Genomic DNA, 27,594 nt, shown 5'->3' with positions numbered 1-27,594 from the left:
CCAAGCAGCTGAGCTACCCCGCCAGGAACATTTGTCTCCTTTTCTCGGATTCTTTTCATAGGTCCCATGCTGTGGTTTCCATCCAGAATGCTCTCAGGCTTTTAAAGCCAGCCTTGGGCTCAGCCGTGAACATTCTGAAGTGGCCTCATCCTGGCTCTGAGATCCCAAACTTCCGGAGGTCCGCTCCCCAGGCGGCACCCTTCACCCGTCCCCCAGCGACCTCAGGTGGTGCACAAGCAAACCTTTTTCAACGTCGCAGCATGTATTCATTTCGCTGTTTATTACAAACATCGTTAGGATGTCAGACCTGTGGTATGACAGGTATGGATGCTTAGAATGAGGTGAGACTAAACAACAGCAGTTGTCTGTTATTTAAAATAACACAATAATTAATAAATAATAACACAAGAATAAATTCTGTGCTTCCGGTACTCACAACTGTAAACCTACTTTTGCTCCACTCTATAGTTAAGTTAGAAATGCAGCTCAATTAAAAACATTTTTTTCTTGATTTCAGAGAGGAAGGGAGAATGAGAGAGAGAGACAGAGAAAGAGAGAGAAAGAGAGAGAGAGAAACATCAATGATGAGAGAGATTCATTGACTGGCTGCTTCCTACAAACCCCACTCTGGGGATCAAGCCCACAACCCAGGCATGTGCCCTGACTGAGAATTGAACCATGACCTCCTGGTTCATAGGTCGATGCTCAACCACTGAGCCAGGCTTTTATTTATTTTTTCTTTCTTTTTTTAAAAATTTATTTTTTTAAAAATGTTATATAGGATTTTTTTTTATTAAATTATTATCTGTGTACATATTTTAATATTGTTTTGTTGTTGTTTTTTAATTTTTATTTTTTTAATTCTTTTTGTTTGCACCTCAACTTTTAAAAAGAAAAATCAAGTAAGCAGCTGTAGATGCGGTACTTTGATATTGCAAAAATCACCCAGACAAACTACTAGACTGAGTTTGAAGGAGGAGCTTCCTCTGTCAGAAGCCCCGGAGTCCTTCCCACACCCCTCACTCTTCCCCAGCTCCGCTCCCCTCCGCACCCCAGACTCACCTTCTGCAGAGCCTGCCCGGGACCATGCTTTCCGCAGACGTTGGCGCGCAGCAGCTCAGGCAAGGCTGTTACCCGGGGGGGGGGGGGCCAGGCCCCCGCTCCCCGCTCCGGCCAGGCCCCCTCCATGATGACTTTGAAGGGGGAATTTGGGGTTAGGTTCCCAAGGAATTTAGAATAGACAGTGAAGTGGTTGTGTCCCCCCCTCCACTGCACACCACCCCTTCCCCCAGGCTCCCCATGTAAGCCCGGCGTGAGCAGGTGGATTTATTCATTAACAAACGTTGATTTGTTGAGCTCTAATGAGACCAGGTTCTTGTGCTGGAGCCGACAGGGATAAGTTATGATCCCTTCTTTCAAGATCTTAAAAGATGGACCCTGGCCGGTGTGGCTCAGTGGTTGAGCATGAACCTGTGAATCAGGAAGTCACAGTTTGATCCCCAGTCAGCGCACATGCTTGCAACCTGGGCTCGATTCCCAGTGTGGGGCATGCAAGAGGCAGCCGGTTGATGAGTCTCTCTCATCATTGATGTTTCTATCTCTCTCTCCCTCTCTGAAATTAATTTGTATTTTTTTTTAAATATATTGTATTGATTTTTTACAGAGAGGAAGGAAAAGGAATAGAGAGTTAGAAACATCGATCAGCTGCCTCCTGCACACCTCCTACTGGGGATGTGCCTGCAACCGAGGTACATGCCCTTGACCAGAATCGAACCTGAGACCCTTGAGTTCCCAGGCCGATGCTCTAGCTAGCTACTGAGCCAAACCGGCTAGGGCTGAAATTTGAGTTTTAGATAAAACAACGAATAATATTTTAGTATGATTATGTCCCAAATATTTTATTGAACTAAAAGTTATTTGTTGTTTACCTGAAATACACATTTTCCTGGGCAGCCTGCATTTCTGTTTGCAAAATCGAGGATGGTCTGGGACTCCTCCAATTCAGCTCCTGGGAAAAGAGCAGGAGAGACGGTCACAGCAGTGGTTACCCAGCCAGCTCCATGTCCTGAGTGAGGTGTCTGAGTGCACCGCCCTGTCCGCCCTCCCCCACCAGCCTCCAGGCAGCCATGGGAGGCGGGTCGGGGAGGGGCCATCCCGGGTCAGCCCGTGGGGTCACACTCATACTTGGCTGTGTCTTGGATTCAGGAGCCTCCTTTTTTCTTTTTAGTTTTCTTTTCCTTTCTTTTAAGAAAATCAACATCGCCAAAACCAGTTTGGCTCAGTGGATAGAGCATCGGTCTGCGGACTGAGGGGTCCTGGGTTCAATTCCGGTCCAAGGGCATGTGCATTGGTTGCGGGCACATCCCCAGTAGGGGATGTGCAGGAGGCAGCTGGTTGATGTTTCTCTCTCATCGATGTTTCTAGCTCTCTATCTCTCTCCCTTCCTCTCTGTCAAAAATCAATAAAAAAAAAAATATTTTTTTTTTTTAAAGAAAATCAACATCAATTTATTTAATTGATTTCAGGGAGGCAGAGGGGGGGAGAGAGAGAGAGAGAAATATCAATGATGAAAGAGAATCATTGATCAGCTGCCTCCTACAGGTCCCACACTGGGCATGGAGCCCGCCACCCTGACATGTGCCCTAATAGGAAAATCAATGACCTCCTGGTTCACAGGCCGATGCTCAACCACTGAGCCACACGAGCAGGGCAGAAAACCAATGTCTTGATGACTTGGCCCTCGCTGCCCAGAGGACTGGGAGAGAATCTCCCAAAATGGTTTCCAGCCTGCCTGGCTTCGCTCCTGCCTTATTCTTGATTTTATTTATTTATTTATTTATTTATTTATTTATTTATTTATTTTTCTGATCATGAAAGAAAGACACATTCAGGGTGAAAATTCAAATGTCACAGGAATGTTTAAATTAGAACATCCTCTTAGAGATAGCTAATATCAAGGTTAATGTGTCTTCTCCCAGATTTTTCTCTATCAAAAGGATCACGTTATTACCGTTTCTATAAATAGAATCATATTATGCAGACAGTTCTGAAACGTACTTCTTTTTCACAAGACACCAGGGGCTTCTTCCCAGGCAGGTGTGCGCTTCTAATTCATTGCTGTTACTCTGCCTCGTTCTTTTTTTTTTTTTTTAATAATTTTGGGTTTGTTTGTTTGTGTGTAAAATATATTTTTATTGATTTTAAAGAGGAAGTGAGAGGAAGAGATAGAAACATCAGTGATGAGAATCATTGATCAGCTGCCTCCTGCACACCCCACACTAGGGACTAGCCCACAACCCAGGCATGTGCCTTGACTGGAATGCTCAACCACTGAGCCCACTGGTTAGGCTCTGCCTCATTCTCTTTTTTTTTTTTCCAGTCTCCGTAGAGACCATCAAAAATTACCAGTGCTGCTGAGACTGGTTTGGCTCAATGGATAGAGCGTCGGCTTGGGGACTGAAGGGTCCCAGGTTCAATTCCAGTCAAGGGCATGTACCTTGGTTGCGGGCATATCCCCAGTAGGGGACGTGCAAGAGGCAGCTGACTGATGACTCTCTCTCATCGATGTTTCTAACTCTCTATCCCTCTCTCTTCCTCTGTGTAAAAAAAAAAAATCAATAAAATAATTTTTTTTTTAAAAAAATTGTCAGTGCTGACTGTATTTCAAGTTGACACGGTGGAGTATTGGGGAAAGTTTTCAATTAGCAATAATTGCACCTTGGGTAAACCTCATTGGTTATGGTACCGCTCCTGTGCAAAGCTCTGCCTCATTCTTTATCTCAGTGTTGTCTGGTCTTTGGAGCTCCGAGTCTCTTCGAGTGTTTGATGAATGGCAATGACACATAGGCACATCACCCACATATTTGTATACTAGGGGCCCAGTGCATGAATTTGTGCACCTTGAAAAAAACTTGGGCCATGAGGCTGCGGTAGGCACAGGGGCAGGTCTTGGCCCATCCTCCATGCCCCCATCGGCCCCTCTCCTATCTGCCGGCATTGGGGCCGGCACCAGCAGCAGGTACAAGCAGGGCCAGAGCTGTCAGCAGGTGGGAGCAGCAGCTGCTGCCCCGATTGCCTCTCAGGAGCAGGGAGAGGTAGGGAAGCCCTCAGAGGAGATTAGAGTCTGTAGCCACCACTTGCACCCGCTAATGGCACCGAGTGTTCAGACGAGCAATGGGCACTGGCAGCAGGTGCGAGTGCCAGGCAGGATCATAGGGGGCGGGAGCAGAGAATTTTCAGTAACTACCAGAGGCTCACCCCGATGACAGCAACCGGCGCCCCACCTTGGTCTGGTGCCCCCACTCACCTGCTCCACCATCCCACTGAGGCCAACAGCTGCCATGTTCCACGCACGCCCCCTGGTGGTCAGCGCACGTCATAGCGACCAGTTGTTTGGTTGTTCGGTTGTTTCATCGTTCCATCTATTTGCACATTAGCCTTTTATTATAAAGGATGACTTGGGGTATCATAGCCTTCCTGAGGTGATCACCCTGGGCATGGTGGGGGTAGGGGGAGGACAGCTGAAAGGAGAATAGAGAAGATTGTGAACCAGACCAGCTTATTGCTGGGATGGGAAGCCCCATCTCTGGGGAGCCTGGGTCCAAGGTCTTGGGTCTCAGCATCCTGTGAGAGCCTCTGCCTGTCCGAGCTCCCATCCCCGGCTCCTCCTCAGCCGGGGGCTCCTCTCCTCGCAGCTTCCAGATCACGTGACCCCGGCAGCTGCCAACCCCCCTGGGCGATGCCAAGAGCCTCCTGGCCTCAAACGGGTTGGGTGACATTCACTTCCTGGCGCTGTCCTCCCGGCCTGTCAGTCATCAGGAATGCCTCCGCGGCGGCGGCAGTGACAGCAGCAGGCGGACGCGCTGCCTGCCGGCACCTCTGGGCGCTGGATCTGCCCCAAAGAGGAGGCTGCTGCTCCTGGCCTCAGCCACAGTGAGTCTGGGACCCAGCCTGGACGGGGGTGGGGGGTGGGGGTGGGGGTGGGGGTGGGGGGGTTGGGGGGTATCAGTAACGGGGGGGGGGGGGTGGAGGCAGGGGCAGGAGGGGACAGGATCCAGGTGGAGTTGGCAAGGTTCCGGACTGAACTGGAGTGATGCAGGGTGTGGGAGTGAGTGGTGTGTGTGTGTGTGTGTGTGTGTGTGTACAGTGTCTTGGGTGTGTGTGTACAGTGTCTTGGGATGAGAAGTGGTCACAGCTGAAACTATAGGGCTCTGCCTCACAGGCTCACCGTCCAAGGTGGGGAGGAGGGGGGCCCGGGGCCGATGCCACCCCACCAGTCCTCACCGAGGGTAGCTGCTGTGGGGGAAGCCGGCCAGGGGGCCGGCCCGTCCTCCCCGCCTCCAGGGCGCCCGAGTGGCAGCTCTGGTTGGAGTCCGTGGAGAAGGGACGTTTGGGCGGTCATCTTCCCACTGATGCGTCTCCGACTATGCGTTTTTTTAAGACCATTTCCCTGAGTGAGGTCTGACTGACATACAACAGAACTGTCCATGTCTCCCGCGTCCAGCGACCTGGGGGGCTCTTGCGAGGGGCATTCACCCCCGGGTACTTGTAAAACCGGTGTTTCTGCAGAGGGCTGAGGGCTGGGGCCGCCCATCTGCTCTGATTCTTTATCTACTCCCTGGACCAGGGCCAGGGCAGCGGACCCGCAGGATGCCTGCCCTGCGGCTGCCCCGGGCCAGCGATGTGGCTTGGAAAAGCTCCAGAACCTCAGCCCCGAGCCTCGGCCCCGGTCGGTATGTGGAGATAATGCCCACCCCCCAGGCCGTCAGGATCCAACGAGGAAGGAATGCAAAACGCCAAGCGCGTGTAATCCGTGTCAACAAGCAGCCGCTGCTGTAATTATTTATTATTAGCTCCGCCGAGGGCCCACCTCGCCCCGGGGCCCCCGGCCTCCCCTCCCGCGGCGCCCGGAGCCCGGGGGGGGGGGGGGGGGGGGGGGGAGCCGGCGGGAGAACGCCCGGCACCGCCGTCCGCCAGCCCGGAGCGCGCGCCGCATCCCCCCGCTGCCGCTCCCCCGGGCACCCAGACACCCCGGCTCCTGCGGGGGCTGCGGGATGGAGTTGGGAGCGGAGATAAGAGAAGGGGAGGGGAGGGCCCGGAGGGAGAGGCCGAGGGGGGCTGAGAAAGGAGGGGGGAGGCGGGAGGGGGCGGCGTCCAGGCTGAGGACCCGCCTCCCGGCCGCAGCGCAGGAAGGAGGAAGGATGCCGGAGGCCGGCGGAGGGAGCGGGATGTCGCTCGCATCCTGTGAGTCCCTTTTCCTCTTTCCCCAACCCGCACGGCGGAGGCTCTCTTCCCGCCGCGGCTGACCCCAAGGAGGACAGCGCTTCCTGACACGGCGATGGCCGGTTTGTTCAGGGGTTAGCGCTGAAGGGTCCTGGGCTGGACTCCAGTCAAGGAAGGGCATGTACCTCGGTTGCAGGCTCAGTCTCCGGCAGGGCGGTTGTGGGAGGCAACCAATCAATGTCTGTCTGTCTGTCTGTCTGTCTCTCTCTCTCCCCCTCCCTCCATTTCCCCCCTCTCTTTTTCTCCCATCCACTCTTTAAAAAAACAAAACAAAACAAAAAAACCGCACAAACTAGATTTAATTAAATAACCTCAGAAGTCCTCTCTTCCCCTAGCATTCTTTCATTTCTCTGCTTTCATTCGGTTGCCTATCTTGATGCCTAACTCTGTTACCCAAACAACTTAAGCTATTGAGCATCATTCCTCCTTTATTTAGAGAGAGAGAGAGAGAGAGAGAGAGAGAGAGAGAGAGAGAGAGAAAATATTTTTCCAAGAAAAGTTATAAATGCCCATTAGGCTCTAAAGTTTTACCAAAGACTTCCTTGGTCTCTGCTAATCCTCAGTGCCTGGCTGGGTGCCCATCCAGCAGCAGGCACTCAGTGAGTATCTGTGGAGTGACGGGCTGGATGGACAGGGTCTGACGTCACTGATGAACGGACAGGTAACAGGGGGTCACGGTTCCCCTAACGAGGCTGTTCTAGTGGTGATACTGGGGACCTTTTTAAAAGTGTATTTTTAAAAATATATATTTTATTGATTTTTTTTTTTTTTTACAGAGAGGAAGAGAGAGGGATAGAGAGTTAGAAACATCTTTGAGAATCATCGATCAGCTGCCTCTTGCACACCCCCTACTGGGGATGTGCCCGCAACCAAGGTCCATGCCCTTGACTGGAATCGAACCCGGGACTTTTCAGTTCGCAGGGCGACGCTCTATCCACTGAGCCAAACCGGTCTCGGCTGAAAGTGTATTTTTATTGATTACAGAGTGGAAGGGAGAATGAGAGAGAGAAAGACAGAACCATCAATGATGAGATAGAATCACTGATCTCCTTCACACCCCCTTCTGGGGATCGAGCCCACAACCTGGGCATGTGCCCTGACAGGGAATTGAACCGTGACCTCCTGGTTCTTACGTCAACACTCATCCACTGAGCCGCACCGGCCCGCCCTGAGAACATCTTAACACCCACATTGTGACTTCGAGGTGACTCCGCGTTCCATGCCACTCGGCACTCATGTCCTCTCCCACCAGGCGCGGCTCCCAGGGCCTCTGGCCACCGGCACGCGACCGGACACACGCGCGGGACGAAGCTCTGCCCTCGCTGAGGCCGCCCTCCGGGAACTGAGGAATGGCTGAGCTGCGGCCGGCGGCGGAGGCGCCCGCGGCTCCCTGACTGAGGACGCAGAGGCCCGCGGGCCTGTGCATGTGTAAGTTCTGCGCTTTATCTGCCAACAGCCGCACAGAGGCCTGCGGCCAGGGCTGGACGCAAACCAGCCGGCCAGGCGGCGCTCAGCGGGAGGCTGAGGGCAGCAGAGGCTGTTCTGGAAAACAGCCCTGGGGCGCGGGCCCACACTGGGGCCTGGACTGAGACTGGGGGAGCAGCCACCCAGCCACAGAGGCTGGGCTGGGACCTCTCTCTTTTTTTCCCCTCTTTTTTTTAAATATCTTATTGATTTTTTAAAGAGAGGAAGGGAGAGAGATAGAGAGCCAGAAACATTCATGAGAGACCATCCATCAGTCGCCTCCTGCACCCACCCCTCCCCCACTGGGGACGTGCCGGCAACCAAGGTACATGCCCTTGACCGGAATCAAACCCGGGACCCTTCAGTCCGCAGGCCGACGCTCTATCCCCTGAGCCAAACAGGCCTCTGCTGGGACCTCTCATTATCTGCCTCCCAGCCTCTCCCCAGGGGTCTTAGCTCTAGGTCTCGGTGGGATTCAGGTGGGCCACGGAGGAGGAGCAGCAGAAGGGAGGGTTGGGGGAGAAGGGAAGGGGCAGGGGAAGAGGGAGGGCAGGGGCAGGGGAAGCAGGGCTGCAGAAGGCAGTGAGGGAGGCGGTGGAGGCGGCAATGGCACCGAGCTCACGGCTTTCCCCGCCCGCAGCGGGAGAGCGGCCATGTCCGAGGGGGAGAGCAAGGACAGCTCGGGCAGCGAGTGCCCCGTGTGCTACGAGAAGTTCCGGGACCTGGAGGGCGCCAGCCGCACGCTGAGCTGCGGCCACGTGTTCTGCCATGACTGCCTGGTCAAGTACCTGCTCTCCACCCGCGTGGACGGGCAGGTGCAGCGCACCCTCGTCTGCCCCATCTGCCGCTACGTCACCTTCCTCAGCAAGAAGAGCTCCCGCTGGCCCTCCATGCTGGACCGCAGCGCCCAGACCCTGGCCGTGCCCGCCGGCCTGCCCCCCGGGCCCCCGCCGGCCCACGCCCGGGCCCACCCCGGGCCCCGGGCCGCCTCCCCGCCCGCCTGGAGGGCACCCGCCGGCCCCAGCCCCCAGCTGCCCTTGGACCTGCTGGCCGGCCTGCCCCGGGAGCCGCAGATCTTCATCATCAGCCGCCACGGGATGCCGCTGGGCGAGCAGGACAGCGTGCTGCCCCGGCGCAGCCTGGCCGAGCTCTCCGAGGCGGCCCCCGTGCCCCGCTCCTCCCGCTCCTTCTGCTGCCGCTCCCGGGCCCTCCTGCTCATCACCCTCATCGCCGCGGTGGCCGTGGTGGCCGCCATCCTGCCCTGGGTGCTGCTGGTGAGGAAGCAGGCGTGAGCGAGCGGGGGCACCTGCAGGGCCGCCCGGCCGGACCCTGCTCTGGAAGCCACCCGTCCGTCCTCCCCGGCCCAGCGGCTGGCCACGGCCTGGGAGGGGCAGAGGCCCCAGGGCAGCGGGAGCCCCGGAGCGGAGAGAGGGCACGGGGACGGTGCTCGCTGGGAGTGCGGTGGCCTCGCCTCGCCTCCTGCTCCTTGCCCCCGCGGGTGCGGCATGACAGGGGAGCCGGGCTGGGACCTCCGAGGCCAGAGCGGAGCGGAGCACCTGAGCTCCGGACGGAATTGGAAACTGCAGGTTCGGGGCCGGGGTCACAGGGGCACTGGGAGCCTCGCTCAGAAACAGCCCTAGCGGCCTCTGCAGACGCTTCCTCCTCTGGGCTGGGCCCGAGTCTGAGCCTGGGCCTGGGCCTGGGCCTGAGCCTGAGCCTGAGCCTGAGCCTGGGCCTGGGCCTGGGCCTGAGCCTGAGCCTGGCCCTGGGCCTGGGCCTGAGCCTGGGCCTGAGCATGGGCCTGGGCCCGAGCCTGAGACTGAGCCTGGGCCTGGGCCTGAGCCTGACCCTGGGCCTGGGCCTGGGCCTGAGCCTGAGCCTGAGCCTGAGCCTGGGCCTGGGCCTGGGCCTGAGCCTGGGCCTGGGCCTGAACCTGGGCCTGGGCCTGAGCCTGAGCCTGGGCCTGGGCCTGGGCCTGGGCCTGAGCCTGGGCCTGGGCCTGAGCCTGGGCCTGGGCCCGAGTCTGGGCCTGGGCCTGGGCCCGAGCCTGGGCCTGGGCCTGAGCCCGGGCCTGGGCCTGGGCCTGGGCCTGGGCCTGAGCCTGGGCCTGGGCCTGGGCCTGGGCCTGGGCCTGGGCCTGAGTCTGGGCCTGGGCCTGGGCCTGAGCCTGAGCCTGAGCCTGGGCCTGGGCCTGGGCCTGAGCCTGAGCCTGGGCCTGGGCCCGAGTCTGAGCCTGGGCCTGAGCCTGGGCCTGAGCCCGGGCCCAGGGCCTGGGCCTGGGCCAGGCGGGAATGGGTGCTGCCCTCCCGCGGGGGCCCAGCCTGAGGTGCAGGTCTCACCTGCCGGGTGACCTGCCTGGGTGAGGTGGGCTCCCTCAGGGGACAAGGAATTGCGCTGGGGGGGCCGATGGCAGGACCCCGCCAGGCCAGAACTCCCACCCAGGATCCTCGGGTTTGTTCTCACAAACAGACGGGCCCCAAAGCACACGTGCTCCCCAGAATCTCAGCGCCCACCCCGGACCCTCACAGCCGGACCGCTGTGCACCTTCCCGCCCTCAGATCGCTGACCTCAGAGGCTGGGCCCAGGGTCCGGGGGAGGAACAGACCACGGCCGGCCGTCCTGGGAGCAGGGCCACCCTGGGGAACAGGAGTTGCTGACAGCGGCCGAGGCCAGCAGAACGGCCCGCACACACACCGCCGAGCGCTCCCCCCGCCCCCGGGCCCAGGGAAGGGCCTGCATTTTGAGTCTGGGGCTGTCCGGGACGGACAGGAAGACAGACGGGGAGTACAGAAGCCTAATGGCCGAGACCTGAATCAGCGATGAACTATGCGGGCAAATTAACCCCTGGGGCCCCCACCTCTCCCAGCCCAAGGCCTCCTCCTCAGGAGCCAACCACTCATTAGAGGCCACACCAGTCCGGCCAGTTTGCGAGGTGGAACCCCAGGCTGGGCTGGGTGGGGAGGGAAAGGGAGGAGAGGAAAGCAGACGTTGCTTGTTGCTTGTCAGGGACACTATCGGCTCGAGGAATCCCGAAACCCAGGTGCTGTGAGCCGCTGGGCGAGGCCCCGACACCAGGGACCACACCCGGGCTGCACGGGGGATCCCTGGAGAGGACCACGGGGCCCAGCCCTGCAGGAACAACTCTTCTCTGTTTACCAAGGCCCCTACGCCACGGGGCCTTACTCTTAGCTTCACCTTAAGGTTAAACCCAAAACAACCTCCAGCTGCTTCCTCAGACTGGCGGCTGTTTGCAGTCAGGGTGCGCCAACCACTGAGCCCTCCACAACCTATACCTCTCAGGGCGGCCTGCTGCCGGTGGGCCCCGAAACAGCACACTGCCTCTTAGAAATGGCATGGCTCCCTGGTTCCTGGGACCCACCAGGGAGCAGGCCCCGGGCGATAGGGAACATTGGGTCACAGGGAGGGCTGGCTTAAAGCACGCCTGGGCTCTTTTCCAGGCCAGAGGAGAGCACGCCGGCGGGTGCTATTGGGGGATACAGTTGGATTCATGGTGGAAATATTCCTTTAAAAATATTTTTTATTGATTTCTTACAGAGAGGAAGGGAGAGAGAGAGTTAGAAACATCGATCAGCTGCCCCCTACACCACCATCACCCCCCCACACTGGGGATGTGCCCGCAACCAAGGCACATGCCCCTGACCAGAATCGAACCTGGGATCCTTCAGTCCGCAGGCTGACACTCTATCCACCGAGCTAAACCAGTTTCGGCCATGGGGGAAACATTTACCACAGGAATACGAAAGTCAAATTTTTTTTTTTAAAAAAAGACTCTAACGAGTCTGAACCTCGGCCAGGCTGCTCTCAACAGTGTCATGAATTCCTGGGGACCTCGTTTTAGATTCTGTGGTTTGCCAAAGATTAATTTCAAAATACCTGTCGCGTTTCCACCGTGTCCAGCAGTGGCACCTCTCTATTTTCAAAGAATGTCAAAAGCTATTTTTGAAATAAAGGTATCTATTTTCTCAGAGATTCCAGAGGCATCGCAAACGCAGGTGGGACGCTCCGAGCTTGGGCTTTTAAGGTCCTTCACTTTGGGTGGGAAAGACACTCTGAAAACAGGTATTTGGCCACACTCGCGAAGGAGGCGCCAATCAAAATTCCCCCGGCAAACCCTTCTCACCTCTTCGCTCAGCAAAGCCTGACCTTGGCCTCACAGCCCACTCCACTGACCACACCGAGGAGCTGAGGCGGTGGGCATGCAGACTGGTCAGACCCCCTGGGGCCGGGAGTTTGACATCATCTCTCAGAATTCCCAGGTTGGCCCAGCAATTTCTGATGGAGCAATGTGTCCTCAGACATACGTGCATACACGGGCGGTGACGCATGCACACTGGTGTGTAACTGCAGTGCTGTTCACAGTAACACAGCACTGGGGAAAGCCTCCGTGCCAGCCAATGGGACCGGCTGTGACACTTAAAAAAGAACAAGGACGACGTCTTAGAACGGACAGGAAAAGCTCCGGGATATGTCGGCCGACTGGAAAAAGCCAGGCGCTGGCCTCAGGTACCACCGTGTGTGGAGGAAGTGGGGACATGAGAATGTACATTCCTGCGTGCTGACTCATGCATAAAGAAATCAGGAAAATACATTAAAAAACAAAACAAAAAACTATGTGATGAGTGGTGGGAGGGTGAGAGGAAATGCTGAAAGGAGAGGGGAAATTTTTCCTTTCACACTTTTTGATTTTTGAACCAAGCAAACAGATTACTTAAGCGAAAATCCAATGGAGACATTACAGTAGAAGCCGCAGACACCTGCAGAGAGCACGCCCGCGGCCGTGAGGAGCCGCCCGGCACTGAGCTGCCGCACGGCTTGCGCCTGGGGTCCGGGGTGCGAGCTGCCAGCCGGCCGGGCGGGGCTGGTTTGTCTGGTTGGAGGTGTGACACCTGTTGCTCACCAGGCGCCCAGGAACAGGTGAAAAGGTGAACGTGTTCCTGCATTCCTATGGGTTTCCTTGGGCCCCATCATTGAATGTGCTTGTTTTTCTTCTTCCCACCCCTTCCTTCCCTTCCACAAACAGAACCTTTTGCATTAAGCAACCTCCCTGGGGTCAGGGAACTATAGGAAAACGCCATTAAATGGAAAGACAGACAGGTGGGCGGAGGCCTGCGGCTGAAGGTAGACTCTTCCTCCCCTACACACACACACACACACACATGCCACAGCCACCTCCCACTTTTTAAAATTTCTTTATTGATTAAGGTATCACATATTTGTCCTCAACCCCCCATTCCAATCCCCTACCCCTCCCCACTCATGCCCCCCCCCATTGTCCTTGACCACTGGTTAGGCTCATATGTGTGCACACAAGTCCTTTGGTTGATCTCTCTCTCTTTTTTTTTTTTTTAAATATATTTTATTGATTTTGTACAGAGAGGAAGGGAGAGAGATAGAGAGTTAGAAACATCGATGAGAGAGTCATCGATCAGCTATACTGGGGATGTGCCTGCAACCAAGGTACATGCCCTTGACCGGAATCGAACCCGGGACCCTTCAGTCCCCAAGTCCCCAGTCCCCCAAGCTCTATCTATCCATTGAGCCAAACCGGTCTCGGCTGATCTCTCTCTTTTATCCCCACCCTCCCTTTGAGGTTCAAGCCACCTCCCACTTGATAAGGAGAGCATTCTGAGGTGTCCTGAATAAAATTACAACAGGGTGGAAGGCAGAGACAGGAAGGGGTTGGTCAGTTAACAACCGCAGGGCAAAGCAACAAGAAGCTCATGCTCCTGAGTGCCTGCTGGCGTTGGAGCTTTGATTAAGCTGCCGGCGCTGTTTCTGCCAGGCACCCTGCACCCAGGACCCCATTCTTGCTCACACATAGACTTTTCAGACTGTTGCCCATCTGTCACCTTATTCCACCGATTTTATCTGCAGCCAATGTCAATTCTTTCAAATAACATATCTTTCTCCCGCCTACCTGATGTTTTATTTATTTTTTAAAGTATATTTTATTGATTTTTTTACAGAGAGAGAAACATCGATGAGAGAGAAACATAGATCAGCTGCCTCCTGCACACTCCCTACTGGGGATGTGCCCGCAACCAAGGTACGTGCCCTTGGCCAAAATTGAACCCGGGACCTTTCAGTCCGCAGGCCGATGCTCTAATCACTGAGTCAAACTGGTTAGGGCTGATGTTTTACTTTTTAATACAATTTTCTTTATTTATTAATTTTTCAATATATTTTTATTGATTTCAGAGAGGGAGAGAGATAGAAACACCGGTGATGAGAATCACTGATGGGCTGCCTCCTGCATGCCCCACACTGGGGATCGAGCCCGCAACCTGGGCATGAGCCCTGACTGGGAATCGAACCGGGATCTTGTTCACAGGTCAGTGCTCAACCACAGAGCCACAGCAGCTGGGCCCTACCTGATGGGTTGTTTGTTGTTGTTGTTTTTACTGATTTCAGAGAGGAACAAAGAGGGAGAGAGAGGTAGAAACATCAGAGATGAGAGAGAACCATAGATCGGCTGCCCCCTGGGGTTCCCACACTGGGGATGGAGCCCACTAACCAGGCATGTGCCCTGACTGGGAATCAAACTGTGATGATCTGGTTCATAGGTCTACGCTCAACCAACCACTGAGCCATTCCAGCCGGGCGCCACCTGATATTTTAAAAAAATCATCAGCCCTGGCCGGTTTTGCTCAGTGGATAGAGCGTCAGCCTGCGGACCAAAGGGTCCCGTGTTCGAATCTGATCAAGGGCACATACGTAGGTTGCAGGCTCCTCCCGGCCCAGGCCCTGGTCAGGATGAGTGCAGGAGGCACCCAATCAATGTATTTCCCTCTGTCTCTCCATCTCTCTTCCACTCTCTCTAAATATCAGTGGAAAAATATCCTCGGATGAGGATTAACAACAACAAAAAATCATCATCTCCAGGGCTGTGGACAGGTTGGCTTTCCCACCTGGCACTGCTGCTGGTGGTTTAGACCCCATGCCCACAACCTGCTTTTTCTTATTAGCAATGACCCAACAAATTCCTTTATAAAGACAAAGAAGAAAACACCTTCAGCGGTGCAAGCTAACATTTTTGTTTAACATATCATAATAGACTTTACGCTGGTGTATACTCGCACAGTCGAGGACTGCCGAGTTAAGAAGCCGTACATGGCTGGTGGGGTCTGGGCCAGGGGATCATGCAGGGTGAAGCCAAAACACCCAACAGACACTGGTGAGGATAAACAGACGCGGTAACCAGGCCACCAGCAATTTGTGTCTGTGTTACCATGTGTACCCCGGTCATCCTCACGCTGGGCAAAGCCGTTAGGGTGTCCACATGGTGGGCTGGGGGTTTGATTTTGATGACTCAGGGTTGGACAAAGGGGGGAGATAAGGAAGCCCGAGAGGGACCGGTGACCTCCTGGGGCAGAAATGACGGGGTGCTGAAGGAACATGGAGGGCTCTGTGAGAAGGGAGGAAGATGATGGGGAGACCCGGAGAGGAGGGAGTTCAGGAAACTAGTAAGGACAATAAGAAGAGGAGGGGCCCTGACTGGTTTGGCTCAGTGGCTAGAGCGTCAGCCTGCAAACTGAAAGGTCCCAGGTTCGATTCCGGTCAAGGGCATGTACCTTGGATGCAGGCACATCCCCAGTAGGAGGTGTGCAGGATGTGGCTGATCGATGTTTCTGTCTCTCTCCCTTCCTCTTTGAAAAAAATCAATAAGATATATGTGAAGAAGAAGCAGAAGCAGAAGCAGAAGAAGAGGAAGAGGAGGAGGAGGAGGAGGAGGAGGAGGAGGAGGAGGAGGAGGAGGAGGAAGAGGAGGAGGAGGAGGAGGAAAAGGGTCGAGACTGTGAAAACCTGTGGCTCTCAGCACCCAATTCGCACTCAGCGGGACCCAGTGCCTGGTGGCTTCTCCCCGAATCTGTGCCTCTCACCCCAGCACCCGGCACCAGAGACCATGCGTCATGCTGCCTCACACCTCCGTGCCTTCCCTCAGCTAGTCCCACCGCCTCGGGGAGCGCAGGTTACATTCCTCAATCCTCAGTCAGGGATGACCTCACCGCAGAAGCCTTCCCTGACCGCAGCGCTCCCTGCTGTTCCTGAAGCACAAGCACAGAAGCACCGAGGTCACGGGGAGGGGGTGGGGGTGGGGGGTGGGGGTCAGCCGGCGCTTCTCCTGGGAGCTGGGATCGCTGACTTCCTTGCTGATCTCTCGGCTGAGACCTGAGGTTCCTGCAGGCAGACCCTTTGGCTCACGTCCTTGTGTGGCTCCAGCGTCCAGTTCCGGGCTGCCCCGGGAAAGATGCTCCATAGACATTTGTTGAAACGAATCGCAGAGTAACTCTCACTGATTTTTAAATTATAAATAAAATCTGCAACTATTTTATTTTACCTTTTTAAAAATATATTGATTTTTTTTTAGAGTGGAAGGGATAGGGATATAGAGCTAGAAACATCGAAAGAGAGAAACATTGATCAGCTGCCTCTTGCACACCTCCTACTGGGGATGTGCCCGAAACCAAGGTACATGTCCTTGACTGGAATTGAATCTAGGACCCTTCAGTCCGCAGGCTGACGCTCTATCCACTGAGCTAAACAAGTTAGGGCAAATCTGTGACTATTTTATTTTATTATTTTTTAAAAATATATTTTAATTGATTTTTTTTTTTTTTTTTTTTTTTACAGATAGGAAGGGAGAGGGATAGAGAGCTAGAAATATCGATGAGAGAGAATCATGGACCAGCTGCCTCCTGCACACCCCCTACCGGGGATGTGCCCGAAACCAATGTACATGCCTCTGACAGGAATCAAACCTGGGACCCTTGAGTCCTCAGGCTGACACTCTATCTATCCACTGAGCCAAACCGGTTTCAGCGTGACTATTTTAAATCATGAACACACATGTCCTTTACTGTCTACTCTGGGCCCTCCAGTACATGGTTCCTCACTCTTTGACTCACCTAATGGGTTCCCACAATCGGGACTATATATAGCTACCAGGAGGGGCTGGGAAGCCAGCCTGCACGGGTTCATCTATAGCCCGCGGGTTCTGTATAATCTTGCACAAGTTCCTCTCAATTTTCTGGGGCTCAGTGTCCCCATCTGTAAAATGGGGACAACAACAATACCAGCACACAAGGGTACTTAGTGTATGAAAGGATCTAAAGATGTCAAGGGAGTAGAAAAATGGCCCCAGCCCTCAGCAAGCTCGCTATGTATATGAAAAAATCTGCCTCCCCCTCCTACACCTGTGTGATCCATTCCAAAGAATCCGAGCCCCTGCAGGTGCGCGGTGGGGATGCGTTAGCCTCCAGGAGCGCACCCTCCCTGCCCTGCTCCCATCTGATCCCGAACTGAATGAAGTACAGGAGGTGAAATGCAGAAAGGGGCACAGCTCGCGCAAGGAAGGGCTTCTGTGCACCCGGGTCCTGCAAAGTGCGCTCCAGGGCAGCCCCTGCAGGCTTGTTGGAAACGTTGGTTCTGACCCGTTGAGCGGAGTGGGAAACTGATCTGTGGCCCCGAGGCCTCGGAAGGCCCCTCGCCCGCCCGGATGAAATCTGGGGCGGGCAGGGGGACACCTTCAGCTCCCGACGTGGGGTGTGGGCAGCCGGAGGCGTCCGCACAGGGTTGGTTAAAGGACCAGCGCACTCGACACGCCCACGCCTTTGGCTGGGGCGGGGATGCTGAGGCCAGGTAACCCGGTGACCGGCCAGCGAGGCTCCCGGCGCCACCTGGCGGTCAGAGAGAGCACCAGTCCTTTCCGGAATAGTGGCGTATCCGCTGTCCTGGCGCTCAGGAGCGAAGGGACAGGAGTCCCCTGGGGCCGCTCGTTTTCTCAGCAGCCACTGGGGCAGTCCGGCCCTGAGAAGTCCCCGCCACTCGCCGGGGAACGATCCCTCCCAGAGGACGCAGCTGCAGAACCCAGAGCATTGAAAAGGGAGTTGTGTAAACCAATGGACACAAAACTCTGGGGAGGGAGGGTATGTATGGAAACGGGGGGGCAATGTTAAAAAATATGTACACAGTAATAATTTAGTAAAAAAAAAGAAAGAAAGAAAGAAAGAAAGAAAGAAAGAAAGAAAGAAAGAAAGAAAGAAAGAAAGAAAGAAAGAAAGAAAGAAAGAAAAGAAAAAAAGAAAAAGAAAAGGGAGTTGTGTAGTCTTTCGCAGTTCCCCTCCTAGCCGCGAGGTGGCACTAGTCATCAATTTTCCTCTTCCCGTTCAAACTCCGCGCCTCTCTCGCTCTAGAGCTCGGTCTCGCGAGAGCTCCCGTGAACTTACAGAACCGGAAACAGCGTGTGAGTCTCTTCCCTCTTGCGGCCATCGTAGGAGCGCCAGCGGGTGAGGATATGTCGGGAAAGCGCGTGTAATCCGCCGCCATCCGTGGTTGGGCGCGCTGGCTCTTGACTTCGGGACCCTCAATACTCTCTCAGCGGCCGAGTAGCAGCCAGGGAGAGGGTCCAAGATGGTTTCGGCCTGTTTTCCCACTAGCTCCTGAGCCGGCAGGCTGGGGAAGGGAAGAGAAGACGATTTGGGGATTCGGAAACGGGAGCTGGAGGGGAGAGGGCCTGTGGATTTGGAGTCAGGCCTAGGCTGTGTAGTTTCTAAAGAATGGTCTCGAAATAACTTTTAGTAAAGCCACGGAATTTTCAAGCCGCGCCCGCCCATTGGGAGGGATTTTGGGCCTGAAATTGCATTTTCCAGGTCCCGGACAGGTGGCCTGAGTAATTTTACAGAGAGCTAAATGTGTTCACACTCGAGCCCATGTGAGATTAACGCTGGTTGGTCCTTCTAAAACGTGATGTTTGAAGAACTGAGTTGTCAGCTTTGCCCTAATTCATTCGAGTTGAAAGCCCTGTGGCAGGACGTAAGGAGTTGGAGAGTGTAAACAAGAAATTCGATAACTAAAACAATTGTGTTACTAATGGAAAACACTTTGTTGCATAAACAAATGTTGAAGTTTCAGTAAAGCAAAATATTGAGAATTTCAAGCTTCAGTTGATGGGCCGTTGAGTTCAAGTAGTTGGTGATGGACTTAACACGACAGTTGCTGTGAGCATTCTAAACTTTTAGGATGAAATTGTTGCTGTCACTTGGAAAGTGAATGGAGTTTTGGTCATTTACAGCCTCCCCTCCCCCCCCCCTTTTTTTTTTACTTTTTATTTAGTCAAAATGAAGTTCAACCCTTTTGTGACTTCTGACCGGAGCAAGAACCGTAAAAGGCATTTCAACGCACCTTCCCACATTCGAAGGAAGATTATGTCGTCACCGCTTTCCAAAGAGCTGAGGCAGAAGTACAATGTTCGGTCCATGCCCATCCGAAAGGACGACGAAGTTCAGGTGCGTACAGTGTGGGGGTCACTCGGCCTGGGAGAGGGACTGCGTTCTGAGGGGCACACCGCAGACAGTGGCTCCAGAACAGGATTGCAAAGGTAGATCCAGGGACTGAAAACAAACCGAAAGTATGCTGCTTTTCACTCTGGTGACAGTCAGGTGACCCAAGCATCAACTGCAGCCACAATTAAACAGAACAGCCAGAAAGGTAGTTCAGAACTAGAACATTTGGGTTTAACTTTTCTCGGAATGTTTGGTCATTGAAGAGGCATTTGAGGACCAGTGAATAATCTTTGAATCAAAATCCAGATACATGTCACCCCAATAAATTCAGTGATTTATTTTTTATATTTTATTGATTTTTTACAGAGAGGAAGGGAGAGGGATAGAGAGCTAGAAACGTCGATGAGAGAGAAACATCGACCAGCTGCCTCCTGCACACCCCGCACCGGGGATGTGCCCGCAACCAACATACATGCCCTTGACCAGAATCGAACCTGGGACCTTTCAGTCTGCAGACTGACATTCTACCACTGAGCCAAACCGGCTTTGGCTAAATTCAGTGATTTTTAAAAATTAAGATACAGAAGTTCGAACAGAACCATGGCTTCATGTGATTGATTGAGTTTACCAGAAAATAAGGTGTTAGGTCTATCTGTATGTGGAAATTTCTATAAATGTTTGTTTCTTTAGCAGTAACCTACAGCCTCTAAAGTGGCTTGCCTATCAGCAATAATGATTCATGAGGCTTGCGTCCATTTAAGTAAATGGAACTAGTTCCCCACTGGTGGTATGGATTCATTAGATTTGGGAGTCCTCTGCTTTCAGGATCTCTTAAAGCCAGAAAGTCTGCAGTTGGAAAGAAGCATCTGTCCAGGAGCACTGTGGGTTGCCTCCTGACAACTGGGGGTTCTTGGGCAGAAAGCTGTCAGTTAACCTTTGGGGAGGAGGTGGTCTGTTTCCTTAACTACTGCCGCCCGCCCTCTGGCTGGCACTAGGTTGGACACTTCGATGGGTTGTGAATTAATATACGTGTTCCTGCTGCTCCCTTTGAGATGGAATAACAATTTCCTTGTTTTCCGCTTGCCACAAATAGCCAGGGGCTTTTAACAAGCCCTCCGCTATTGGTGAACCATCAGTTATAAGGTGCACAGTCCATCGCTGTAGAGTTCTCTGGGGGTGTGGTTCATTTGCATTAGTTAAACCCAGAGATAGAATTATTAGCTCATTTCTATTAACTAAATCAAAATGGAGAGGTCCTATAGATCTGATAGAGTGATTAGTGTTTACAAGATTCATAGTTTACTGGTTTACAAGGTTAACCCTCTCAGGGGACTTCGAAATTCTAGCATATCACTCGGATGTCCCCTCTCAGGGGGGACATTGCAGTTTATTAGTGATTACGGGGAATTGAGTTAATTCAACACACGTGTCCGCCGCAAAGTAGCGTCGAGTAGCTGGTAGCCAATGTCCAGAATGGTTCGGAGTGCAAAGGGTTAATCTTGTGTGTTTTTTTAAATCCATTTCTGTTGTTTTTGAATCTGCACTCAGGTTGTTCGAGGACATTACAAAGGACAGCAGATTGGCAAAGTAGTCCAGGTTTACAGGAAGAAATACGTCATCTACATCGAACGAGTGCAGCGGGAGAAAGCTAACGGCACAACTGTGCACGTGGGCATTCACCCCAGCAAGGTGGGTGTTTGAGAATGCTGGAGGGGGGGTGGCATGGAAGCTATTGCTGGCGAGTGTGAGTGCTTGTTTATAGGACAGTCCCATGGAATAGGTTTTGGATGTGAATTGAGTATTCTAGTACTTAAGTGTTTAAGAAATCAAGGTCTTTAACCATCATTATATGTGTATGTTTGAAGTACTTTTTCCTCAAAAGCTTACTTACCTGATTGGTTACTAACAATAATGAACCGATCTTAAAATCTAGGTAGTGGGGTGACTTTTTGATGAAATAGAGCTTATGCCCAGCTTGCTTTGGTGTGTTAAACAATTGAGTGAGCAGCAAGGCAGCTTTACAGCCCTGAAAAGTAGGCACTGAGCCCTTCACTAATGGAGGGACCTGAAGCTCAGAGTTAGATCACGTTAATAGTGAGTGATAATCTAAGCCAAGATGGAAAATGATATGATTCCCATAGCAGGTACCTGTCCTGGGCTTTAATACGAATTCTCCAATATTAGTCTCTAATTTCTCTTGCGGTTTTACACATAATATTAAAGTAATGACACCTGGTGAGTGTTTAGATACTAAGTTTATTTTGTAAGATTTTTTAAAATATATTTTTATTGATTTCAGAGAGAAAGAGTGAGAGAGAGAGAGAGAGAGAAACATCAGTGATGAGAGATAATCATTGGAACACCTGCATATCTTTCACCTACAATTCACTATTCCCATTTTGCCATGTTCTTTACCCCTGGATTATAAGTGTCAGGATAGTGCCTCAGTTTGCGCCTTTGTAGTCATCTCTTAATCCAGTCTCAGGACTTGCAGATGATTCCAACCTAGAAGTCCAATCCAGTTGTCTATTTTTCAAAGTTTGTATCTTAATTGGTATCTAAAACATGACATATTCAAACTCCTGATATTATCCTTAACCTCAGGGTCTGCCACTATCATTGTGTATAACAGCTCTATGCTCCTAATTGCTCAGGCCAAAGTGTCATTTTTTTAATTATATGCGCCACATTGATCAATAAGATCTGTTGACTGTTGTATGTTGTATGTAGAATCCTGTCTGCTTGTTAACCATTAAGTGACATAAGACCATACCTGATCACCCCTCACAGGCCACTTCATGTCATCCTCTCTCCATGTGTCTACTTGCCTTGCTGTTCCTACAGCCATGCTGTTCGGAGCGTATCCACTGGTTAGCAGGGTGACTTGGCAACTTGATAGAATTGCAAATTCTTCTCCCAGTTCAACTGACAATTTGGAGATGGGACCCAAGGAGCTGTTTTTACAAGCCTTCCAGTGGATTCTTAAACACTCAAGTTTGAGAAATACACTCCTATACAACTCAGGGTCTCCTGCCTCTGGACCTTGGTACTTGCTGTTATCTGTGGGACACTTCTATACCCAGATAACTTTCACCCCTTCGTAGCGCCTCTCCTGATTACCCCATCTCAGTGGTTGGCAAACTCATTAGCCAACAGAGCCAAATATCAACAGTACAACGATTGAAATTTCTTTTGAGAGCCAAATTTATTAAACATAAACTTCTAATGCCACTTCTTCAAAGTAGACTTGCCCAGGCCGTAGTATTCTGTGGAAGAGCCACACTCAGGGGCGAGAGCCGCAATTTGCCGAACACTGCCCTGTGTGATTGCACACCTGTTCTCCATCATTCCGTCTCTCCATACTAGAAGTTCCATGGTGGCAGAGATGTTCTTTTGGTCTCCATGTTATATTTCCAGAACTAATTCAGTGCTCTCTTCCCTCACCTTTCTTCATAAGACAAATTTATCACAGACTAGAGGTCTTTAGTGATGAGTTGAAATAAGATCCGTGACTTCGTTGAAGATTTTGCAGGTTGAAGCATGAGTGTAGGTTTTCCGATCTTATGGCTCTAAAGTTGGTGTAGAAACAAAACTGTAACATTTGGTTAGCTTGTAAAACAGGGTGAGGGGTGAATGGTACATTTGCAATAGAAAAAGAAGCAGGTTTTCTAATAAAGCACAGAAGAGGAAATGAGAAAATTCACTAACGTCACATTGCCTCTTCTCTGTTGGTAAAGCATTAGTGAATGTTTAATGGGTTTGACTTGGGAGATGAAAAATGATTTTTTTGAACTTTCGAGTTCATCGATTTTATGTTTTGGTGTTTATTACCTAGATTTGGTAAGTGCAGTTGAATGTTGGGCCTTCCATGTGATCTGTATTGTTTAGAAGTGTCTTTATTTTTCTGCAGGTGGTCATCACCAGACTAAAGCTGGACAAAGACCGCAAAAAGATCCTCGAACGGAAAGCCAAATCTCGCCAAGTAGGAAAGGAAAAGGGAAAATACAAGGAAGAAACACTTGAGAAGATGCAGGAATAAAGTAATCTTATATACAGCTTTCATTAAAAACTTAAAACGAAGAGCCTTTGTCTCCTGTCTGGTGATTTGGGTACCGCTTCGTTCTGGTGGGTCCGCGGCAGGGGGTTCGGTGACATTTGCTGTCCGGTAGCTGCCACGCCCTCTGTGGCTTTCTAACAGTCTCTGCTGTAAGAAGAGCGGTTTTTCTTGTTTTGTTTCTGTAGCAGACAGCAGCAATAGGGGTGCATCATGGCTCACTGTGAAGAAGGCCTAGGTGAAAAGCCAGCTGGGAGCACTGCCTTCCTCCTGACGTGAACAGCATTTTTTCCTTTGTATGGAAGTTTTAGACCAGAGTTGCTGACTAGCTAGTAGCATCGAGACCACTGCTTCTAGTTCCGGTGCACTGAGAGCCCGGGCTTCTGTGCAGGACCTAGAGCCTCCTTCACTCTTGTTTATGCACTGGTGCTGGGTGGGTCCACAGTGTTCATCTAAAACTCAGGTTTTCAAAGGATCAGGTAAACTGGTGCGCCTTGTTGGCAACACAAGCACCTGTGCCCTCCAAATTAAGAATCCAAGCAGTGCCAAAACCGGTTTGGCTCAATGGATCGAGCGTCGACTTGGGGAGGATTCCGGTCAAAGGCATGTACCTTGGTTGCCGGCATATCCCCAGTAGGGGATGTGCAAGAGGCAGCTGATCGATGACTCATCGATGTTTCTAACTATCTCCCTTCCTCTCTGTACAAAATCAATAAAATATATTTAAAAAAAAAAAAAAGAATCCAAGCAGTGAGGAATGCCGGTTCCCAGCCGGCCGCATTATGAAGTTGCAACAACGTAAGGAAATGGGCAGCCAGTTGACACCTTTGCAGACACCTGTGTCACTAAGCATGGCTTCTGCAGGACACCAAGCAGCCTACAGTCCGCAAAATTATATTCCTAATTGAGAATAAGTAGGTTGGCGACCAGTGGTTCCTGCCCGCATGGGGAGGGCTGGGCTGGACGCAGACTTGGAGAGGCTCCCACTCTGACTCCTGGCGCATCCTATTCCACTTCTGGGCCTTCTGCAAAATGAAGGACTTTGTCTCCGGCCCTTCCCTCCCACCCCCTGACTGCTCATTCATTTCAGCCCCTAGCTGGCCGCCCTCCGAAGTGGTAGGGGGCGCCGATTAGCCCGCCCAAAGGGTGGGAGCAGAGTCCGAGAAGTCAGGAAAGAAGGGATGCCTGAATCAGGTCTTCAGGAATTAGCGGGAGTTTCTGTTGAGGGAGTGGGGGGACACTACTAAATGCTTTACCTGCATTGTCCCTGCGTCGTCATAACAACCCATTGTGATGGAAACGGAAGCCCGGGGTCACAGTGGTAATCAAAAATTGAATTCCCAAGCCTAGCCTCTGCCATACTCCGGCACCGCCTCACTATACTGTAAGCAACGTGTTTGACAAATGTCCTTGGAACATATTTTGTCTCGGCTCGACTCCTCTGCCCTCTAAGGAGATACAGCGAGGTAGAAGGCTCAGCCCCTGCTTTCTAGGTTTTGTGCACTTAAATCAGTCCACTAAAAAGGCAAAGCAAAGGACTCCAGTGAGGAGTGCTGTCCAGAGGAGGCAGAAAGCAGTCGGCTGGAGTTGCTGAGTGCATTAGGAAGGAGGAGAATTGGGGCTGGCTGTGATGTGGAAGATCAATGGAAATACAGTTGAAGTTGGGGACAGCCAACACAAAGAATCACAGGTGAGTTGGACAGATGTTTCTATCTCCTCTAATAAAGCTGATTTATCTCTTGCCCACTAGAACAGGTCACACCACCATGCTGACCATATTTCTTTTATTCTGCTCTAGAACAGGTGTTAAAATTTCAGATAACAGGGTGGGCAGATAAGGTGACTAAGTTAGTTGATGGCTTGGAGATTGGAAACGAGTGGGTCCTGTATCTGAAGGGTATGCCTCTCTTCTCCAGTCAAACTGGGAACTCCAGCAAAGTTCCCAGGTTGGCCAGATCTTCCCATTTTTCAAGAAAGTCAGAAATCTAGATTACAATAATAGGTCTATTAATCAAATATGGCTCTTGGGCTGTGCTTTAGGATCTTATGGTATAGACCAGTGGTCGCGAGCCGCATGCGATATAGGGGCTTAATCACAAGAAACAACAACAACCTGTAATTATTGGAATCTAGAGTCTTGGTCAGCAGTCGGCAAACTCATTAATCAACAGAGTGGCAAACCTCAGCTCGCAAGCTGCAGTTTGCCAACCACTGGTATAGACCATTCATAACTCAGAGTATGCACCTTTTTTGTTGTTATTAATCCTCACCTGAGGAGATTGTTTTCCTTTGGTTTTCAGAGAGTGGGAGGGGGAAAGAGAGAAACCGTTACTATGTGAGAGACACGTTAGTTGGTTGCCTCCCACATGTGCCCAAGTGGGACTAGGGATCGAATATGCAAACCCAGTAGTGCCCTTGACTGGGAATGGAACCTGAGACCCTTTGGTGTTCTGGCTAACATCTGGCCAGGACAGTATGCATCTTTTTTTTTCTTCTTCTTCTTTTTTTTTTTTTTAATATATTTTATTGATTTTGTACAGAGAGGAAGGGAGAGAGATAAGAGAGTTAGAAACATCGATGAGAGAGAGTCATTGATTAGCTGCCTCTTGCACACCCCCTACTGGGGATATGCCCGCAACCAAGGTACATGCCCTTAACTGGAATCGAACCCGGGACCTTTCAGTCCCCAAGCCGACGCTCTATCCATTGAGCCAAACCGGTTTCGGCCAGTATGCATCTTTTGATTATAATTATAAATTATTTTTTATTATAAATTATTTTCAGCCCTAGCTGGTTTGGCTCGTGGGTAGAGCTTGGATCTGCAGACTGAAGGGTCCTGGGTTGATTCTGATCAAGGGCACATGCCTGGGTTGTGCACTCAATCCCCAGCAGGGGGCGTGCAGGAGGCAGCCAATCAATGATTCTCTCTCATCATTGATGTTTCTATCCCTCTCCCCTCCTCTTTGAAATCAATAAAAATATATTCAAAATAAATAATTTTCAGTCTATCTTTAAATTCTTTTATGAGATAGAGGTCAGGCTTTTAATTCCTGTGCAGTCCCCAAAAGGCCTTCAAATAGTGGCCCTTGCAGCCATTCTATTTCTGAGGAATGCTAGTTTTTAGTGAGGAATCTGAAAGATGCTTTCCTGGATCTTACTGAATACCTTGTGGTTTCAAGACTCTTTCAGGACACTAGGACTGTGAGATGATAATAGATATTCCTTCAGAAACAAAGTCAATAATTAAATGGCACTGGTGGATGAAACAAACTATTTGTTTAATGGAGGACTTCTCAGAGCTCTTAAAATGTCAGTTTGCACTGAAAATCTTGAGCTCAGGCCCAGAGAATATTGTGCAAGCATTCTGTTCAGTTCTGTCGTGTGTTTTTCACCTTTTAAAATTTGGATGTGTTATTTAATGTAGGTTCTCTGTTTCTCCTCTCAAAAGCAAGTTGTCATTAAGTCAGTGGTCTTACAGTCAATAAGTCCTTAGAATCAGGAAAGTCCCATGGTTAATTAGTGATGCTGAGCAAAGGAATTTGAAGCTTCTTTACTGTGGGACCTTCAGGACCTTGAAAGTATGCTCAGCTTAACTAAGAATTTCGCTTAGAGCTTTTAAGTGTTTCTATCTTTCTCTGCTTCTCAGGGTTCTGCCCTGCCCCTCAGCTCTGCTTTTGATGTCTGGAAACCCAGGGATCTTGTTTTCCTAAGATTGTTGGAATGCCTGTGACCATCGTGAACTTGCCCCCTGGCCTCATCACCATTGCCTATCCTGGAGTTGTTATGACGAAGGAAGTTGGTTTAGACACCGGAGTGTGAGGTTCCCTCCCTGGGGAGGTCTCCGGTCTTGGTGGAGTGTGAACTCCATTTGGGGCATCTCCTCTTTGGCGTGATAACCTCCTGACGTTCCTAGAAGCATATCCTGCTACCTCTGTGCAGAGTCATCAAACCTTTCCCCACAAGTGTCTCTTGGCCGTGGAGAGTTCAAGTTCATTAGAGACTCTGCTTGATTCTAGAAATGTGGGGACTCTAGTGCAGGCAATATCAAAACAGGCCAGGCCGCCGAAGCTGGTTTAACTCAGTGGTAGAGCATCGGTCTGCGGACTGAAAGGTCCCAGGTCCGATTCCGGTCAAGGGCATGTACATTGGTTGGGTTGCGGGCACATCCCCGGTAGGAGGTGTACAAGAGGCAGCTGGTCGATGTTTCTCTCTCATCGACGTTTCTAGCTCTCTATCTCTCTCCCTTCCTCTCCATAAAAAAATCAATAAAATATATTTTAAAAAATAAAGAAAGAAAGAAAAGAATCAACAAAATATATTTGGAGGTTCTAGTAGGGGAGCGCAGCTACTCGTATACCCTTGACCGAAGACCAGTCCTCTCCTCTTGGGGGAAAGTCGTCTTCGACCTAGCGCGCAGCTTCGGGAGGGACGCACATGGGTCGGTGAGGGAGGAGGGGGACACCCGCCTAGCCAGCCAGATCAGCCGAATCA

At 51.6% G+C, this 27,594-nt stretch overlaps 2 protein-coding genes across 3 annotated transcripts; both read left to right on the top strand.

The window, feature by feature from the left end:
- Positions 1-8,391: 8,391 nt before the first annotated feature.
- Positions 8,392-9,240, top strand: RNF222 (ring finger protein 222). The gene has a single exon (XM_084863346.1). It carries the CDS (start codon positions 8,400-8,402, stop codon positions 9,036-9,038), a length of 639 nt encoding a protein of 212 aa, XP_084719472.1. The 5' UTR covers positions 8,392-8,399; the 3' UTR covers positions 9,039-9,240.
- Positions 9,241-17,956: 8,716 nt separating this feature from the next.
- On the top strand, positions 17,957-23,129 carry RPL26 (ribosomal protein L26). 2 transcript variants are annotated; one of them, XM_084863962.1, is made up of 4 exons: positions 17,957-18,053; positions 18,880-19,052; positions 20,598-20,738; positions 22,960-23,129. In XM_084863962.1, exons 2-4 carry the CDS (start codon positions 18,885-18,887, stop codon positions 23,086-23,088), a joined length of 438 nt encoding a protein of 145 aa, XP_084720088.1. In that variant the 5' UTR covers positions 17,957-18,053; positions 18,880-18,884; the 3' UTR covers positions 23,089-23,129. The 2 variants fall into 2 exon arrangements, with proteins under 2 accessions (XP_084720088.1, XP_084720089.1); XM_084863963.1 differs by having other exon boundaries at positions 18,029-18,764.
- Positions 23,130-27,594: the final 4,465 nt, after the last annotated feature.

This window comes from Pipistrellus hanaki (assembly GCF_964339955.1).
Source record: "Pipistrellus hanaki genome assembly, chromosome: 16".
Lineage (NCBI taxonomy): Eukaryota > Metazoa > Chordata > Mammalia > Chiroptera > Vespertilionidae > Pipistrellus > Pipistrellus hanaki.
Note: the sequence above shows the minus strand (reverse complement) of the source record. Positions and strands in the feature narration are given on the sequence as shown.

Coding starts and splice junctions, on each gene's coding strand:
- RNF222 (XM_084863346.1), top strand. CDS start 8,400: ATGTCCGAGGGGGAGAGCAAGGACAGCTCGGGCAGCGAGTGCCCCGTG.
- RPL26 (XM_084863962.1), top strand. CDS start 18,885: ATGAAGTTCAACCCTTTTGTGACTTCTGACCGGAGCAAGAACCGTAAA. Junction 19,053..20,597: donor GAAAGGACGACGAAGTTCAG/GTGCGTACAGTG, acceptor ATCTGCACTCAG/GTTGTTCGAGGACATTACAA. Junction 20,739..22,959: donor TGGGCATTCACCCCAGCAAG/GTGGGTGTTTGA, acceptor ATTTTTCTGCAG/GTGGTCATCACCAGACTAAA.